Source organism: Callithrix jacchus, chromosome 22 (genome assembly GCF_049354715.1).
Source record: "Callithrix jacchus isolate 240 chromosome 22, calJac240_pri, whole genome shotgun sequence".
Classification (NCBI taxonomy): domain Eukaryota; kingdom Metazoa; phylum Chordata; class Mammalia; order Primates; family Cebidae; genus Callithrix; species Callithrix jacchus.
In genome coordinates this window covers 36,525,882-36,541,725 of record NC_133523.1, presented here as the reverse complement: position 1 = coordinate 36,541,725, position 15,844 = coordinate 36,525,882, and the positions used below count along the sequence as shown (strand labels likewise).

Here is a 15,844-nt window from a genome sequence, read left to right as displayed (position 1 = left end):
CATTCTCAGGGATTCTGTCCTGGTTATAGAGAGTCCTGGGCCTGTGAGGGCCATGTGGGGGTAATCAGGGATTTGGAGTGAATTCTCGGTTGGGGGGAACCTAAGGGTCCTCACAGTCCATCCAGACAGTCCGCAGGCTGCTTCAGGCGATTTCCCTGACGAAGATAGTCATAAATCTCGCTGTTCTCCACTCCTGGATACGGGGTTTGGCCTCTTGTGGCAATCTCCCACATTGTCACCCCGAAGGACCACTGTGAGGGGCAGAGGGGAGGAAATTAGACGGTCTCCCCTGTACAGAATCACCCCCCTCCCATACACAGGTTCATGGGTACACCCACACTTATGTACACATGTTCACAACCATCCTCTGGGAGTGTCACAAGTATTCACAGAAACATACTTTAGCCGGGCGCAGTGGCTCACACCTGTAATCCCAGCACTTTGGGAGGCTGAGGTGGGCAGATCACCTGAGGTCAAGAGTTGGAGACCAGCCTGGTCAACATGGTGAAATCCCATCTCTACTAAAACAACAAAAATTAGCTGGGCATGGTGGTGAGCACCTGTAATCCCAGCTACTCAGGAGGCTGTGGCAGGAGAATCGCTTGACCCGGGAGGCAGAGGTTGCAGTGAACAGAGATCATACAACTGCACTCCAGCCTGGGCAACAGAGCAAGACTCTGTCTAAAAACATGTATATGCACGCACATACATATATAACACTTTGACACAGGTATACACATGAATAAGTAACTTTCATGGATACATATATATGCTCACCCTCACATGCATTTACACACTTCATGGACACATGAGCTCATGTGTCGCTCTGCACACCCTGGCTGTCCATATTCTATGAGTGTGCACATGCACACGCAATCACTGCAGCTTCTCCTAACCCAAACTGTCTACATTGCCACCATGCACACATGGGTCTGTATATATCCTGGGCATGCACACACCACTACTCTGAGATGCCCACCATACCCCAAGACATGCCCAGCCTGCATGGACAACCTCTTGTGAAGGGAAGCCCACATGTCCCTGGGACCCTTGCATCCACAGCTGCTCAGGCATAGTGTGTGGTGGTAAGGCCATGCCCTCCCATGGTTCCCCAATCTTGGCGGGGATGCATGTACCACATCACTCTTGCTGGTGTAGACACGGTCAGCTAGACTCTCAATGGCAATCCACTTGACTGGCATCTTGGCAATACGTCCCTGGCGGTAGTAGTCCCCATTGTAGATCTTCTTGGAGAGCCCGAAGTCCGCCACACACACAGACATGTTCTCATTCAGCCTGTTGGGATTGGGGAGAGGAACAGGGTCAGGGCATTGGCCACCTCCACCAGGAAGCCTGCCCTGGCTCTCAGATACATCTGCACCTCCTGCCCTTGCTGTCCTGGCTGGAGGTGGGGATTTGTCTCCCAAACCTTCACCCCAGGCTGACACTTTCTTTGGCCTCAGCCCACCTGTGCCCAGGTGAATTAAAAAAAAAACCCTTCATCCCAGTCCAGATGGGTGGGATGCTTTACTTCTTGTCCCCTCTGTCAAATGAGGATGAGACAAAGGGCTTCTACAGGCCTTCCTAACTTTGGCTCTTTGCTAGATTCTAAGGTCCTTCCTTTGGGAGGCCAAGGCAGATGAATCACTTTAGGTCAGGAGTTCGAGACCAGCCTGGCCAACATGGTGAAACTCTGTCTCTACTAAGAGCACAAAAATTAGCCACGTGTGGTGGCACACACCTGAAATCCCATCTACTCAGGAGGCTGATGCAGGAGAATCAGTTGAACCCAGTAGGCGGAGATTGCAGTGAGTTGAGATCATGCCACTGTACTCTAGTCTGGGCAACAGAGTGAGTGAGACTCCATATCAAAAAAAAAAAAGGCCTGGCACAGTGGCTCAGTGGGCTCAAGCCTATAATTTCGGCACTTTGGGAGGCCAAGGCAGGAGGAGGAGGATCACTTGAGGCTAGGAGTTCAAGACCAGCCTGGAAAATAAAGCATGACCCTGTCTCTACAAAAAAAATGTAAAAATAGCTAGGCATGGTGGCACATGTCTGTAGTTCCAGCTATTTAGGAGGCTGAGACGGGAGGGTAGCTTTGGCCAGGAGTTGGAGGCTGCAGTGAGCTATGATCGCGCCACTGCACCCCACCATAAAGGACAGAGTAAGACTCTGTCAGAACAAAACAGAAAAGAAAATAAAGAAAGGGGAAGAAAAAGAAAAGAAGGAAAGAAAGAAGAAAGGAGAGAGACCATCCACAGGACATTCATATGGTGGAATATCACAAAGCAAAGAAAAAGAGCAAACTATCCCTACACAGATTAATCTCAAAAACATCATGCTGAGCCACAGAAGCCAGACACAAAGCAATCCAAACTGCACGGTCCCATTTGTATGACTTTTCAGAAAAGGTGAAACTAGTGCTGAGAAGTCAGGATAGTGGTTTCCACTTGGGGGTAGTGACTGGGAAGAGGAAGAGTCATGGAGGAGCCTGCTGGGGCTAAGAAATATTCTTTACCTTGATCTAGTGGTTACATGGGTCTGTTCCCATAAAAATTCATTGAGCTGAGCTGCACATATATGATGTGTATATTTTAATGTATGTAAAATATACATCAACTTTTTTGAGATGAGGTCTTGCTGTGTTGCCCAGGCAGTAGTGAAGTCATACCATCATGGCTCACTTCAGCCTAAACCTCCTGAGGTCAAAGCAATCCTCCCACCCTGGTCTCCCGAATAGCTGGGACCCCAAGTATACACCATCAGGCCCATCTAATTTATTTTTATTTTTTGCAGAGACAGGGTTCACTATGCTGCCCCGGCTGGTCTTGAACTCCTGGGTACTAGTGATCCTCCTGCCTCAGCCTCCCAAAGGTCTGGGATTATAGGTGTGAGCCACTGCACCTGGTGGGGACCAATATTCTAACTCTGTGGTTCCATTCCCTCCACGCCCTACCCTCCCCTTACCCCTATTCTGGCTTTCAGGGGATTTCTTGTTCTTTTTTTTGAGATGGGGTCTCGCTGTGTTACTCAAGCTGGTCTCGAGGCTCAAGCAATCTTCCCACCTCAGCCTCAGGAGTGGCTGGGACTACAGGTCACTATTTCCCTCTCTCTCTCTTTCTCTTTTTTTCCTTCTTTTTTTTTTTTGACAGAGTCTCACTGTGTTGCCCAGGCTGGACTGCAGTGGTGCAATCGATCTCGGTTCACTGCAACCTCCACCTCCCAGGTTCAAGAAATTCTCATGCTGGGATTACAGGCACGTGCCACCACACCCAGCTGAATTTTGTATTTTTAATAGAGAGGGGGTTTTGCTAAGGCTGGTCTTGAACTCCTGGCCTCACGTGATCCTCCCACCTCGGTCTCCCAAAGTGCTAGGATTACAGGTGTGAGCCACCACGCCCCATCTGGCCTATTTTCTGTTTGTCCATTGGTGGGGAGTTTGGTTTCCTTATCCAGTGTGGCCACTTCCAAAGGGCAGCCCCAGGCAAGACATTCAGCATGGAGCAGGACAGAGATGAGGCTCACAGGTCCCCATCCCCATCAGTCACCTTGGCCTCTTTGCTCACCTCATACTGTGCACTGAGCCCACCTTCTTGTCTCTTCTCTCTCTGCACCCGAATACTCCTCCCAGACCTCAGTTCAGGACCCACCTCCTCCAGGAAGCCTTCCCAGATCCCCTTACTGACTTTCCTGGTCCTAAGTTCTGGCCTGCCTTCAGCGGGTGTCTAGCCCCACTTCCATTCTAAGAATGAGGGAGGGAGCTCCCTCAGGGAGTGTGGGAGCATCGGGGGTGTCCCTGAAAGGCACTCACATGCAATTCCTGGCCGCCAGGTCCCGGTGTATGAATCTCTTGGTACTCAGATACTCCATGCCACTGGCGATGTCTGCCATGAACTTCACCAGCATCTGAGTGGGCAGGTACTGAGGGGGAAGGCAGGTGGGAGGAGGGTCAATAGAGGTCAGTAGGGTCCTTGACGCTGATCCCTCCCCCCTCTGTCCCTCTGGGCATGCCTATCTCTGCCTGCAGTGGTTTCCCGTGGCTCTGACAATTCCACCCAACCCCGTCCCATGGCCTGAAAGGTCCTATAAACTTGCTCCAGCCTTCCTGTTTGACTTGATCGCCTATATTCTTGCCCTTGACAGACGCTCCCACCAGACTCCCGTCTGGTCTTCAGATAAACCACCATTGTTCCCACCTCCGAGCCTTTGCCTATGTTGTGCATTTTATTGGGATTGCTTCCTGCCCAGATGGCCAGACATCTCCCCAGCCCCAAGTCCTTCAAGGTCACCTCCGCGGCAAGATCTTAGACATCCACCCAAACTGACTGCCTGGCCTCCTCATCCACCCTACTGTATTTCCTTCCTAGCATTTAAGTCATCTTGCTTAGGTATTTATTAGCTTGTTTGCTGTTCACCTGACCTGCTGGAAGACACGCTGCAGGAGAGCAGGCTCCTGGTCACCATGGTCTTCCCAGGGTCTGAGCAGCACTGGGTACCTGACTGATGCTCAGTTAATATTTATAGACTGGATATTAAATGCCCCTCACCACTGGCTGGTCCCCAAGCCGGGAATAGAGGAGGAAACTGTGTAGGTCTCCATGTTTCATGAAAGGTAAGATGACCACAGGTGCCGGAAAGCTCTCTCGTTCAGAACCCTGGAAACAGACGCCTGAGCCCCACCCCAGGCAGCCCTGTTACTCCTGCTGGGCAGAAGGTGAAGCCAAGCCCCCTCCCAGCCAGACTTCAGCCTCTCCTCACTCCCATCCAATCTGGCTGCCATATTGTTTAGAGAGTAATGGGGGCAGCAAGGACCGAGCTGCAGAGACGCCATTTCCAACAGAGTTCCCAGGGATGTTTCCAGAGCCCTCCTGGGGACCTCAGCTATTTCTGGGAATGGTCAGAGGTCACATTCCAAGCTGAGGGAAAGTAGGAGGGGCGAGTTTGCTGACCCTGAAGGCGCCGGGAGCAGGAAGCATGGAGTCTGATCTTCCCAGGGCCAGAGGAAGGAGTCTTCCCTCTGCTATGGCCCCCATGGGGCCTGTAGACCCTTGAATCTGCCCCCCCTCACCGATGAGCCTCATGACGTTGGGATGGTCGAATTCCTTCATACAGACGGCTTCACTCAGGAAATCCTCCAGCTCTGACCTCGTGCAGATAGCAACTAGAGGGAGAGAGAAAGGTGGTTGAGGAGGGGAGGAGTTCCTCCCTCCACCTCCTCTCCATCACCATCGTCATCACTCATCTTCATCAAACATGATTAGTAAGTACTAGGTGCCAAACTCAGTACTTTACGTATATTAACTCATTTAATCTTCTTAGGTGCTACTGTTACGGTTCCCATTTTATTTTATTGGTTGCTTTTTTTGAGACAGGGTCTTGCTCCATCACCCAGGCTGGATGCAATCAGAGCGATCACAGCTCACTGCAGGCTCAAACTCCTAGGCTTGGGTTCCTGAGTAGCTGGGACCACAGGCACACACCACCATCCATATCATTTTTTTTTTTTTTTTGAGATGGAGTTTTGCACTTGTCCTCCAGGCTGGAGTGCAATGGCACAATCTCAGCTCTCTGCAACCTCCGCCTCCCCGATTCAAGAGGTTCTCGTGCCTCAGTCTCCTGAGTGGCTGGGATTACAGGCATGCACCATCACGCCTGGCTAATATTTGTATTTTTAGTAGAGATGGGGTTTTACCATGTTGGCCAGGCTGGTCTTGAATTCCCCACTCAAAAATTCTAGGCAATGGCTAACTTGCTGTTACCTTTTCTGCTTTCTTCCTTCTCAGGGGCATAGGGAAGGGGCAGGGGGCCCCACACATGTGCACATGACTCACTCTTCATCGTCTTCACAGCCACCTTGAGGACGGAGTCGTCCTGGTTGAGCTGGCCTTCCATCACGGCTCCAAACTCTCCTGTGAAGGGCCAGAGAGAGACACTGACCTCAGAGGGCCTGGGGGGACTGTTTTTCCTAGAGTTGGGTGGGGGCGTGGAAGTGCAGGATCTCAGAAGTTCAGAAGGATGTGTTTATGCTGCTGGGGGGACTCACCTTCTCCCAGAGTCTTCCCCAGGGCCACCTTGTGCCGATCCACCATCACATCCCGCAGCTTCTCCTTCAGCTCTTCACTGATGCCCAGGCTGTTCACTGCATGCAAGTTTGGGGTGGACAAAGCCATGGGGCAGGGCTGACATTCAGGTGACATTCACCCACCAGTAGGGATAGACCCATTGTTGAAACACTGACATACTGCCGCATCGATTCAAAATTAGCTACTGCCCTGAGCACCCTGCCACTTCCACCCTAGCTCCTCCTCTGGACCCCCTGAGCCTTCCCTCAGAGGGAACTAAAGGGTTAAAGCCTGGTCACACTCTTGCTCCAGTGGGCTCCCTGATGGGTCAGAGCCCTGCTTGTACCAGTTGTTAAAAATGTTTCTTTTGCCAGGCACAGTGGCTCACACCTGTAATCCCAGCACTTTGGGAGGCCGAGGCAGGTGGATCATGAACTCAGAAGTTCAAGACCAGCCTGGCTAACATGGTGAAACTCCATCTCTACTAAAAATACAAAAATTAGCCAGGCGTGGTGGTGTACACCTGTACTCCCAGCTACTTGGGAGGCAGTGGCAGGAGAATCGCTTGAACCTAGGAGATGAAGTTTGCAGTGAGCCAAGATCATGCCACTGCAGTCTAGCCTGGGTGACAGAACAAGACTCTGAAAAAAATAAAAATTAAAATATTGTTTTGCCAGACACAGTGGCTTACACCTGTAATCCCAGCATTTTGGGAGGCTGAGGCCGGTGGACCACTGGAGTCCAGGAGTTCAAGACCAGCCTGGGCAATATGGCGAATCCCTGTCTCTACAAAAAATTACAAAAATTAACTGTGCGTGGTGGCATACACCTGTAGTCCCAGCTACTCAACAGGCTGAGATTGGAGGATCACTTGGGCCTGGAGGTGGAGGTTGCAGTGAGCTGAGCTCACACAACTACACCCCAGTCTGGGTGACTGAGCAAGACCCCACATCTCAAATAAAACACACACACAAAAAAATTTCTTTTTCTTTCTTTCTTTCTTTCATTCTTTCTTTTTTTTTTGAGACAGAGCCTTGCTCTGTAGCCCAGGCTGGAGTGTACTGGTATGATCTCAGCTTACTGCAACCTCCGCCTCCTGGGTTCAAGCAATTCTCCTGCCTCAGCCTCCTGAGTAGCTGGCATTAAAGGTGTGTGCCATCATACCTGGCTAATTCTGTATTTTTACTAGAGGCGGATTTCACCATGTTGGTCAGGCGGGTCTTGAACTCCTGACTTGGTTATCCAAGTCAGGGGCCTCCCAAAGTGCTGGGATTACAGGCGTGAGTCACGGAGCTCTGCCCTCCTAGAGGTAGCCATTTTCTTGATTTCTCTTACAATAGATTAGTTTTGAAATGTTATAAAAATGGAATCACAGGCCAGGCGCGGTGGCTCACGCCTATAATCCCAGCACTTTGGGAGGCCGAGGCGGGTGGATCAGGAGGTCAAGAGATCGAGACTATCTTGGTCAACAAGGTGAAACACTGCCTCTACTAAAAATACAAAAATTAGCTGGGCATGGTGGTGCGTGCCTGTAGTTCCAGCTACTGGGGAGGCTGAGGCAGGAGAATTGCTTGAACCCAGGAGGCGGAGGTTGCGGTGAGCCGAGATTGTGCCATTGCACTCCAGTTTGAGTAACAACAGCGAAACTCCATCTCAAAAAAACAAAACAAAACAAAAATAATAATAATAAAAATAAAAATGGAATCACATAGTATATTCTCTTTTGTGTCTGGCTTCTTTAGCTCAACATGATATCTATGAAATAGTTACAATTTAGTTGTCGTTGGATGTAATTGTAATTTATTCATTTTCACTGTTACATAGTAATCATTCTCAGACAAATTGACGCCAGGGCACCTTTACGTTCTTAGAATTACTGAGGACTGCTACAAAGAGCTTTTGTTTACGTGAGTTACATATATATATATATATATATATTTCTGTATTCAAAAATAAAACTGGCTGGGCACAGTGGTTGACACTTGTAATCCCAGCAATTTGGGAAGCCAGGGAAGGAGGACCACTTAAGGCCAGGAGTTTGAGACAGGCCTGGGCAACATAGCCAGACCCCATCCATAAAAAAAATTTTTTTTTTTAAACCAAGTCTCACTTGGTGGCCTAGGCTGGAGTGCAGTGGCACAATCTCAGCTCACTGCAAACTCCACCTCCAAGGTTCAAGTGATTATATTGCCTCACCCTCCCGAGTAGCTGGGATTATAGGTGTGTGCCACCACACTCAGCAAATTTTTGTGTGTTTTTCTTAAGAAGAGATGGGGTTTTGCCATGTTGCCCATGCTGGTCTCAAACTCCTGGGTTCCTTCTCAAATTAAAACAAACAAACAAAAAAACTATCAGACTTAGTTAATTCTTTTTTCTTTTCTTTTCTTTTTTTTTTTTTTTTTTGAGACAGACTCTCACTCTTGCCCAGGCTGGAGTGCAGTGGCGCAATCTCAGCTCACTGCAACCTCTGCCTCCTGGATTCAATCGATTCTCCTTCCTCAGCCTCCCGAGTACCTGGGATTACAGGCATGCACCATCACATATGGCTAATTTTTGTATTTTAGTAGAGACAAGGTTTCACCATGTTGTCCAGGCTGGTCTCAAACTCCTGAACTCAAGCAATCCACCTGCCTCGGCCTCCCAAAGTGGTGGGATTATAGGCATGAGCCACCACACCTGTCCTGATAGATGTTTAAAATTAGAATATAGAAGCACAAGGTCCATCAGCTGTCAGAGTGATGGATGGCATCATCCTACGTCAGGGAGCCTCTGGAAAACTGCACTGAATGCTTGTGAGAGAATGAGAACGCAAAAGGGCAAATAATGTCTTGGTGATAATATGAAAATAGATTTGACCTATGGACCCCCTGCAAAGGTCTCAGGGACCATAGGGGGCCAGGCTCACACTCTGAGAATGGCTGCTTTATGTCACTCAATTAAATCACTGGGACATTGTCACTTCTTGCTTCTCTTCTTAAATAAATGTCTTTCCCAGCCCTTTCCAAACACTCCCTGGGGCCCTGGCAGCCTTCTTGCTATGTGCTAGGAAGAAACCTAGCTCTTCCCTTTTGTTTCTGGATTTCAGTTTCCCTAACTGAAAAGATAAGTTTCTTCTTTGTTGTTTGTTTTTTGAGATAGTCATGCTCTGTTGCCCAGTTTGGAGCACTGCAACCTCCGCCTCCCAGATTCAAGCGATTCTCCTGCCTCAGCCTCCTGGGTAGCAGGGATTACAGATGGACGCCACCACGTCCAGCTAATTTTTGTATTTTTAGTAGAGACAGGGGTCTCGCCATGTTGGCCAGGCTGGTCTTGAACTCCTGACCTCAAGTGTCTGGCTGCTTGGACCTCCCAAAGTGCTGGGATTACAGGCGTGAGCCACCACACCTGGTCAAAGAAGAGATGTGATTAGGCCTCTGCGATCCCTCCTTAGCTTAGAGCTTCCGTGACTCTCCAATCTTCTAGTAGAGAGTCTATAGTTCCAAGATCTTATGATTTCAAAAGTATAAGCGTATAGAATATATGCATATAAGTTTTCAGGCTAAGATCGAGTCTGTCTCTCCACCAATCTATAATTCCAAGAGTTAGTGGAGTGTGGCAGTTAAGAGTACAGATTCCAGGCCGGGCGCGGTGGCTCAAGCCTGTCATCCCAGCACTTTGGGAGGCCGAGGCCGGTGGATCATGAGGTCAAGAGATCGAGACCATCCTGGTCAACATGGTGAAACCCCGTCTCTACTAAAAATACAAAAATTAGCTGGGCATGGTGGCGCGTGCCTCTAATCCCAGCTACTCAGGAGGCTGAGGCAGGAGAATTGCCTGAACCCAGGAGGCGGAGGTTGCGGTGGGCCGAGATCGCGCCATTGCACTCCAGCCTGGGTAACAAGAGCGAAACTCCGTCTCAAAAAAAAAAAAAAAAAGGGCTGGGCACGGTGGCTCATGCCTGTCATCCCAGCACTTTGGGAGGCTGAGGCGGGTGGATCACTTGTGGTCAGAAATTCCAAACCAGTCTGGCCAACATGATGAAACACCATCTCTACTAAAAATACAGAAATTAGCCGGGTATGGTGGCACACGCCTGTAATCTCAGCTACTCAGGAGGCTGAGGCAGGACAGTTGCTTGAACTTGAGAGGCAGAGGTTTCAGTAAACCGAGATCCTGCCACTGTACTCCATCCAGCCTAGGTGACAGAGCAAGACTCTATCTTTAAATAAAAAATGCCTGAGTTCAAATTCCAGCTATCCAATGTACAAGCTATGTGGTCCTGCGTTAGTGACTTAACCACTTTGGGCCACAGCTGCCTCATCTGTGAAGTGAAGGTGATGAGAACCCCACCTCCGGCTGGGTGCAGTGGTGCACATCTGTTATCCCAGCATTTTGGGAGGCCAAAGCTGGTTGATCACTTGAAGCCAGGAGCTTGAGACCAGCCTGGCCAACATAGTGAAACCCCATCTTTACTAAAAATGCAAAAATTAGCCAGGCATGTTGGCCAGGATGGTCGAGATCTCTTGACCTCATGATCCACCCGCCTCGGCCTCCCAAAGTGCTGGGATTACAGGGGTGAGCCGCCACACTCAGCCTTGGTGTTTCTAAGATTTACTGTGTCTAACATTCTATTCTTTGAAGATTCTTTGTGGTTCCACAATTCTGTTATTTCTAGGGTCTGTGGTTCTGACATTCTAGTATCCCAAGGCCTTCAGAAACTTTTGGCTCAGGCATCTACAAAACCCAGCAGGCCAGACTCTCTACAGCCTTCAGCTCCAGGCCAGGGCAGTGGGGCACAGGGTTCACTTACAGGTGGCTTCAGTGGTCCGGCGACTGTATGACTTGCGCACGCGGTACCTGACGACCAGTTCACCTCTTTCGACTGTTGGCTCAAACACTTCTCTAGGGGGATGGGGAGAAGGTGAGGGCAGGGAAAAACCATCTGGAACCCCCTCCTCAACCAGCAGTTGAGCAAGTAGCATCCCAGCCTCAAGCCCTGCCTGCCCTCTCCCTTAGCATTTGCTGAGCATGTCTTGGGCAGCTGCCTTCTGCCTTCCATTCATTCCCCCCACAACCCTTGCCCTCATTCCTATTTTTTTTTTTTTTTCCTGAAACAGAGTCTCATTCTGTCACCCACGCTGGAATGCAGTGGTGCAATCTCAGCTCACTGCAGCCTCCCTCTACCTCCTGGGTTCAAGCAATTCTCATGCCTCAGCTTCCCAAGTAGCTGGGACCACAGGTGTGCACCACCACGTCCCACTAACTTTTGTATTTTTTAGTAGAGATGGGGTTTCACCATGTTGGTCAGGCTGGTGTCCAACTCCTGACCTCAAGTGATCCATCTGCTTCAGCCCCCAAAGTGTTGGGATTACAGGTGTGAGCCACCATGCCTGGCTTCCCTTGCCCTCATTCCGATTCTTGGTCATTGCTCCTCCTGCACCAGCCTCCTCACTGGCTTCCCTGCCTCCAGCCTCTCCATCCCAGTCCACACAGCCTCCCCATATAGTTCCAACTCACCCGTAACGGGTCTCCTTCTTTCGCCGGTGGACAAGGAAGAGAGCCAAGATGAGGACACAGGCAGCGGCCACGATTGCTCCTAGCAGTACATACCACCAGGGCCGCGAGAGGGCAGGAGCTGGAGGTTCCTTCACTATCAGGGGCACGAGGAACAGGTCATGGATGAGACCTTGGATCCAACTCTCTGGGACCCAAAGGGGTGATGTGGGAGGGAGACAGAAGGCCTGGGCAACGAAGTGCACATACTCTGTGAGGTGCGTGATGGTTGCATTCACATATCGTAATGAGCTGGGCTGGACAGAGCATGCAATGGATGTAATACAAGTGTGTGTTGAAGCAGAAGTGTGGGAAAGTTGTAGGATGGGTGAGTTAAGATTGGGACAGAGTCTTGCATGTTCTGTACATGTACCCCAAAACCTAAAATGCAATACAAAATTAAAAAAAAAAAGATTGGGACAGAGGCTGGGTGTGGTGGCTTATGCCTGTAATCCCAGCACTTTCGAAGCACTTTGGGAGGCTGAGGTGGGTGGATCACCTGAGGTCAGGAGTTCAAGACCAGCCTGACCAATATGGCAAAATCCCATCTTAATAAAAAATTTTTTTTAAAGAAAAAAAAATACACAAATTAGCTGGACGTAGTGGTGCACACCTGTAATCCCAGCTACTCAGAAGCTGAGGCAGGAGAATTGCTTGGATCTAGGAGGTGGAGGTTGCAATCAGCCAAGATCGGGCCACTGCACTCCAGCCTGGGTGACAGAGTGAGACTCTGTCTCAAAATAAATAAATAAATAAATAAATAGAGGCCCTGGGCTTTGGCTCACACCTATAATCCCAGCACTTTTGGAGGCTGAGGCGGGTATATAACAAGGTCAAGAAATCAAGACCAACCTGGCCAACATAGTGAAACCCCGTCTCTGTTAAAAATACAAAAATAAGCCAGGTGTGGTGGTGGGCGCCTGTAGTCCCAGCTACTCAGGAGGCTGAGGCAGGAGAATCGCTTGAACTCAGGAGGCAGAGGTTGCAGTGAGCCAAGATCACACCACTGCACTCTAGCCTGGTGACAGCAAGACTCCATCTCAAAAAAAAAAAAAAGGAAAAAAAGAGAGAGTGAGATGGATATTCGAGGAGTGTGCAGTGAGTGTGGAATGGGAGGGAGAGGTGTGGAATGGGTCATGAGTGTGCCAGGAGGGCTAGATGAATGTGAGATGGGTGTGGAGAAATCTCAAATAGCAGAGGTTAGTGTGAGAAATGTTATGCTTGTGCAAGGAGGGTGGACTAGAGTGTAGACAAACAGGTGAGTGGGGACGAGGATCCGTGCAGTGTAGGATGGTGCAGGAAGCCTGTGCCAGGAGGGTGAGGCTGGTGGAGGAAGGACTAAGGAATATCTTTCGAGGACTATGCAATGACTACAAAAGGGGTTCTTTCTTTCTTTCTTCTTTTTGTTTGTTTGTGACAGGGTCTCACTCTGTCACCCAGGTCAGAGTGTCATGGCCCAATCTCAGCTCACTGCAACCTCCGCCTCCCATGATCAAGTGAATCTCCTGTCCCAGCTCCCAAGTAGCCGGGATTATAGGCATGCACCACCATGCCTGGCTAATTTTTCTATTCCTTTTTTTAGTAGAGACAGGGTTTGACCATGTCTCCTGAGTAGCTGAGACCATGGGTCTGTGCCACCTGCCTAATTTTTTTTTTTTTGAGACAGAGTCTTGCTCTGTTGCCCAGCCTGGAGTGCCGTCTTGGCTCACTGTAGCCTCTGCCTCTTAGGTTCAAGCAATTCTTGGGCCTTAGCCTCCTGAGTAGCTGGGATTACAGGCTTGGGCCACCACGCCCAGCTAATTTTTGTATTTTTAGTAGAGACGGGGTTTCCCCATGTTGGCCAGGCAAGGTCTCAAACTCTTGACCTCAGGCAATCCACTTGCTTCGGGCCTCCCAAAGTGCTGGGATTACAGGCGTGAGCCACTGCACCAGGCCACAAGGGTTTCCATGGAGCAAAGAATGAGGGTGAAATAAATATCCAAAGGGGCGTGGTAAGCATATACAGGGTCGATGGCTGCTGGAAGAGTTGGGGGTTTGTGAAGTGGGAAGAGTATTCATGAAGTCTTAGGTACAAGGAATGAGCAAGGAGCTTTATGGATGTAATTTCAGTGTGAGAGAGGTATGCGGTGAGCAGGCAAAACACGTGAGAAGGGCAGATGAGGAGTAAGGGATGTGAAGAAAGGGGGTGTGAAAAGGGCAGGGATGGAATGACGTGTGTAAGAAATGGAAGTGGTTGCTGGGTGCTCACACCTGTAATCCCAGCACTTTGGGAGGCCCAGGCAGGCAGATCATGAGGTTAGGAGATCGAGACCAGCCTGACCAACATGGCAAAACCCCATCTCTACTAAAAATACAAAAATAACTGGGCTTGGTGGTGCATGCCTGTAATCCCAGCTACTTGAGAGGCTGAGGCAGGAGAATCGCTTGAACCCAGGAGGCGGAGCTTGCAGTGAGCTGAAATCACACCACTGCACTCCAGCCTGGTGACAGAGCGCGACTCTGTCTCAAAAAAAGAAAAAAAGAAATGGAGATGGTTATGTGCTGAGTGTGCAGACAGCGAGATGGGTTGGGAGCAGTGAAGGGTGCGGGAATGATGACTTTGGAGCGAGCGGTGAGCAGGCACGGAGAACTGAGGGCAAGAGAGTTGTGGCAGCGTTTTCCAGTGTTTGCAGTGTGGAAGGTGTGTAAGTACGTACAAGGTGTTCAGGGTTTGTGGATGAGAAGTCTGTGTGTCAGTGGGCCTAGAGAGTCATGTGGGAGGAATGGATGAAAGGAGGGTGGAGTGAGCGTGGAAAGGGTATGTGAAGAAATGCAGGAAGGTATGTGAGGCGTATTTAAAGCTAGTGGGTTGAGTTACAAGAGTGGGCTGTAATAGTGCCCAGAGGGTACAACAGGTGTAGGAGGAATGTTTGGGAATTGTTGGAGAAATATTTAAGAGGGATGGATGTGAGGATACCTCATCCATCTGTCCGTCTGTCTGTCTGCCCATCCAACCATCCATCCACCTTTCTTTTTTTTTTTTTTTTGAAACAAAGTTTCACTCTTGTTACCCAGGCCGGAGTGCAATGGCACAATCTCGGCTCACCGCAACCTCCGCCTCCTGGGTTCAGGCAATTCTCCTGCCTCAGCCTCCTGAGTAGCTGGGATTACAGGCACGCACCACCATGCCCAGCTAATTTTTTGTATTTTTAGTAGAGACGGGGTTTCTCCATGTTGACCAGGATGGTCTCGGTCTCTTGACCTCGTGATCCACCCGCCTCGGCCCCCCAAAGTGCTGGGATTACAGGCGTGAGCCACCGCGCCCGGCCCATCCACATTTCTACCTATCCATTTATCCACTCACAAATCCATCCATCTGTCCATCCACCTGTTCATCCATCCATTTATTCATTTATCTACCCATCCACCCATCCATTTATCCGCTCACTATCCAGTCTTTTAACTGTTCATCCACCTACCCACCCATCTATTCATCCACTGACCCACCCACCCACCCACCCTCCATCTATCCATCTATCCATCTATCCATCCATCCATCCATCCATCCACTTGCTCATCCATCCACTGACCCATCTGTCATTACCTTAGTACCTACAATGTGCTATGCTAGGCCATTCTAGGCATTTCCATCAAAGACCGCACAAACTCAAGAAGTAGGTTAGAGTGATGAGTTTGAGAAACATGAAAGGGATGTGCAATGAGTATGAATGGTGACAGGGCCCCACTAGGTGTGGCGGGTAGGGAGGGAGGAGAGGGGTTGTGGAAGCCCTTACCCAGCTGGTGGACTGGCTGTGCTTCCCCTGTGAGAAGAAAGGGCAGAGAGGAGACGTGCTCAGAGAGGACAAGACTGGCGTGGTACAGGTAAGTGAGTGAGGGCATGGCACAGGTAAGGGAATGAGGGCGTGGCACGGGTAAGGGAGTGAGGGCGTGGCATGGGTGAATGAGGGCGTGGCACGGGTAAGTGAGTGAGGGCGTGGCACGGGTAAGGGAATGAGGGCTTGGTACAGGTAAGGGAGTGAGGGCGTGGCACAGGTAAGGGAGTGAGGGCGTGGCACAGGTAAGGGAGTGAGGGCGTGGCACAGGTAAGGGAGTGAGGGCGTGGCATGGGTGAATGAGGGCGTGGCACGGGTAAGTGAGTGAGGGCGTGGCACGGGTAAGGGAATGAGGGCTTGGTACAGGTAAGGGAGTGAGGGCGTGGCACAGGTAAGGGAATGAGGGCGTGGCACGGGTAAGGGAGTGAGGGCGTGGCA

The 15,844-nt window shown here is 50.1% G+C and overlaps 1 protein-coding gene across 5 annotated transcripts in view; it reads right to left on the bottom strand.

Annotated features, from left to right (window-relative positions):
• The window catches only part of AXL (AXL receptor tyrosine kinase), a 35,481-nt gene that overhangs the window by 4,346 nt on the left and 15,291 nt on the right, over positions 1 to 15,844 (bottom strand). For 3 of the 5 annotated variants that reach the window (XM_035286420.2, XM_035286423.3, XM_078359772.1), the window contains 10 exons: positions 15,368 to 15,394; positions 11,559 to 11,691; positions 10,852 to 10,943; positions 6,044 to 6,139; positions 5,832 to 5,909; positions 5,069 to 5,161; positions 4,548 to 4,669; positions 3,812 to 3,921; positions 1,137 to 1,296; positions 115 to 251 (listed from right to left, as the gene is read on the bottom strand). In XM_035286420.2, the coding sequence (XP_035142311.2) occupies positions 115 to 251; positions 1,137 to 1,296; positions 3,812 to 3,921; positions 4,548 to 4,669; positions 5,069 to 5,161; positions 5,832 to 5,909; positions 6,044 to 6,139; positions 10,852 to 10,943; positions 11,559 to 11,691; positions 15,368 to 15,394 (1,048 nt within the window). The remainder of the gene's footprint in view (positions 1 to 114; positions 252 to 1,136; positions 1,297 to 3,811; positions 3,922 to 4,547; positions 4,670 to 5,068; positions 5,162 to 5,831; positions 5,910 to 6,043; positions 6,140 to 10,851; positions 10,944 to 11,558; positions 11,692 to 15,367; positions 15,395 to 15,844) is intronic. The other 2 variants (XM_035286421.2, XM_035286424.3) reach the window with 1 other exon arrangement.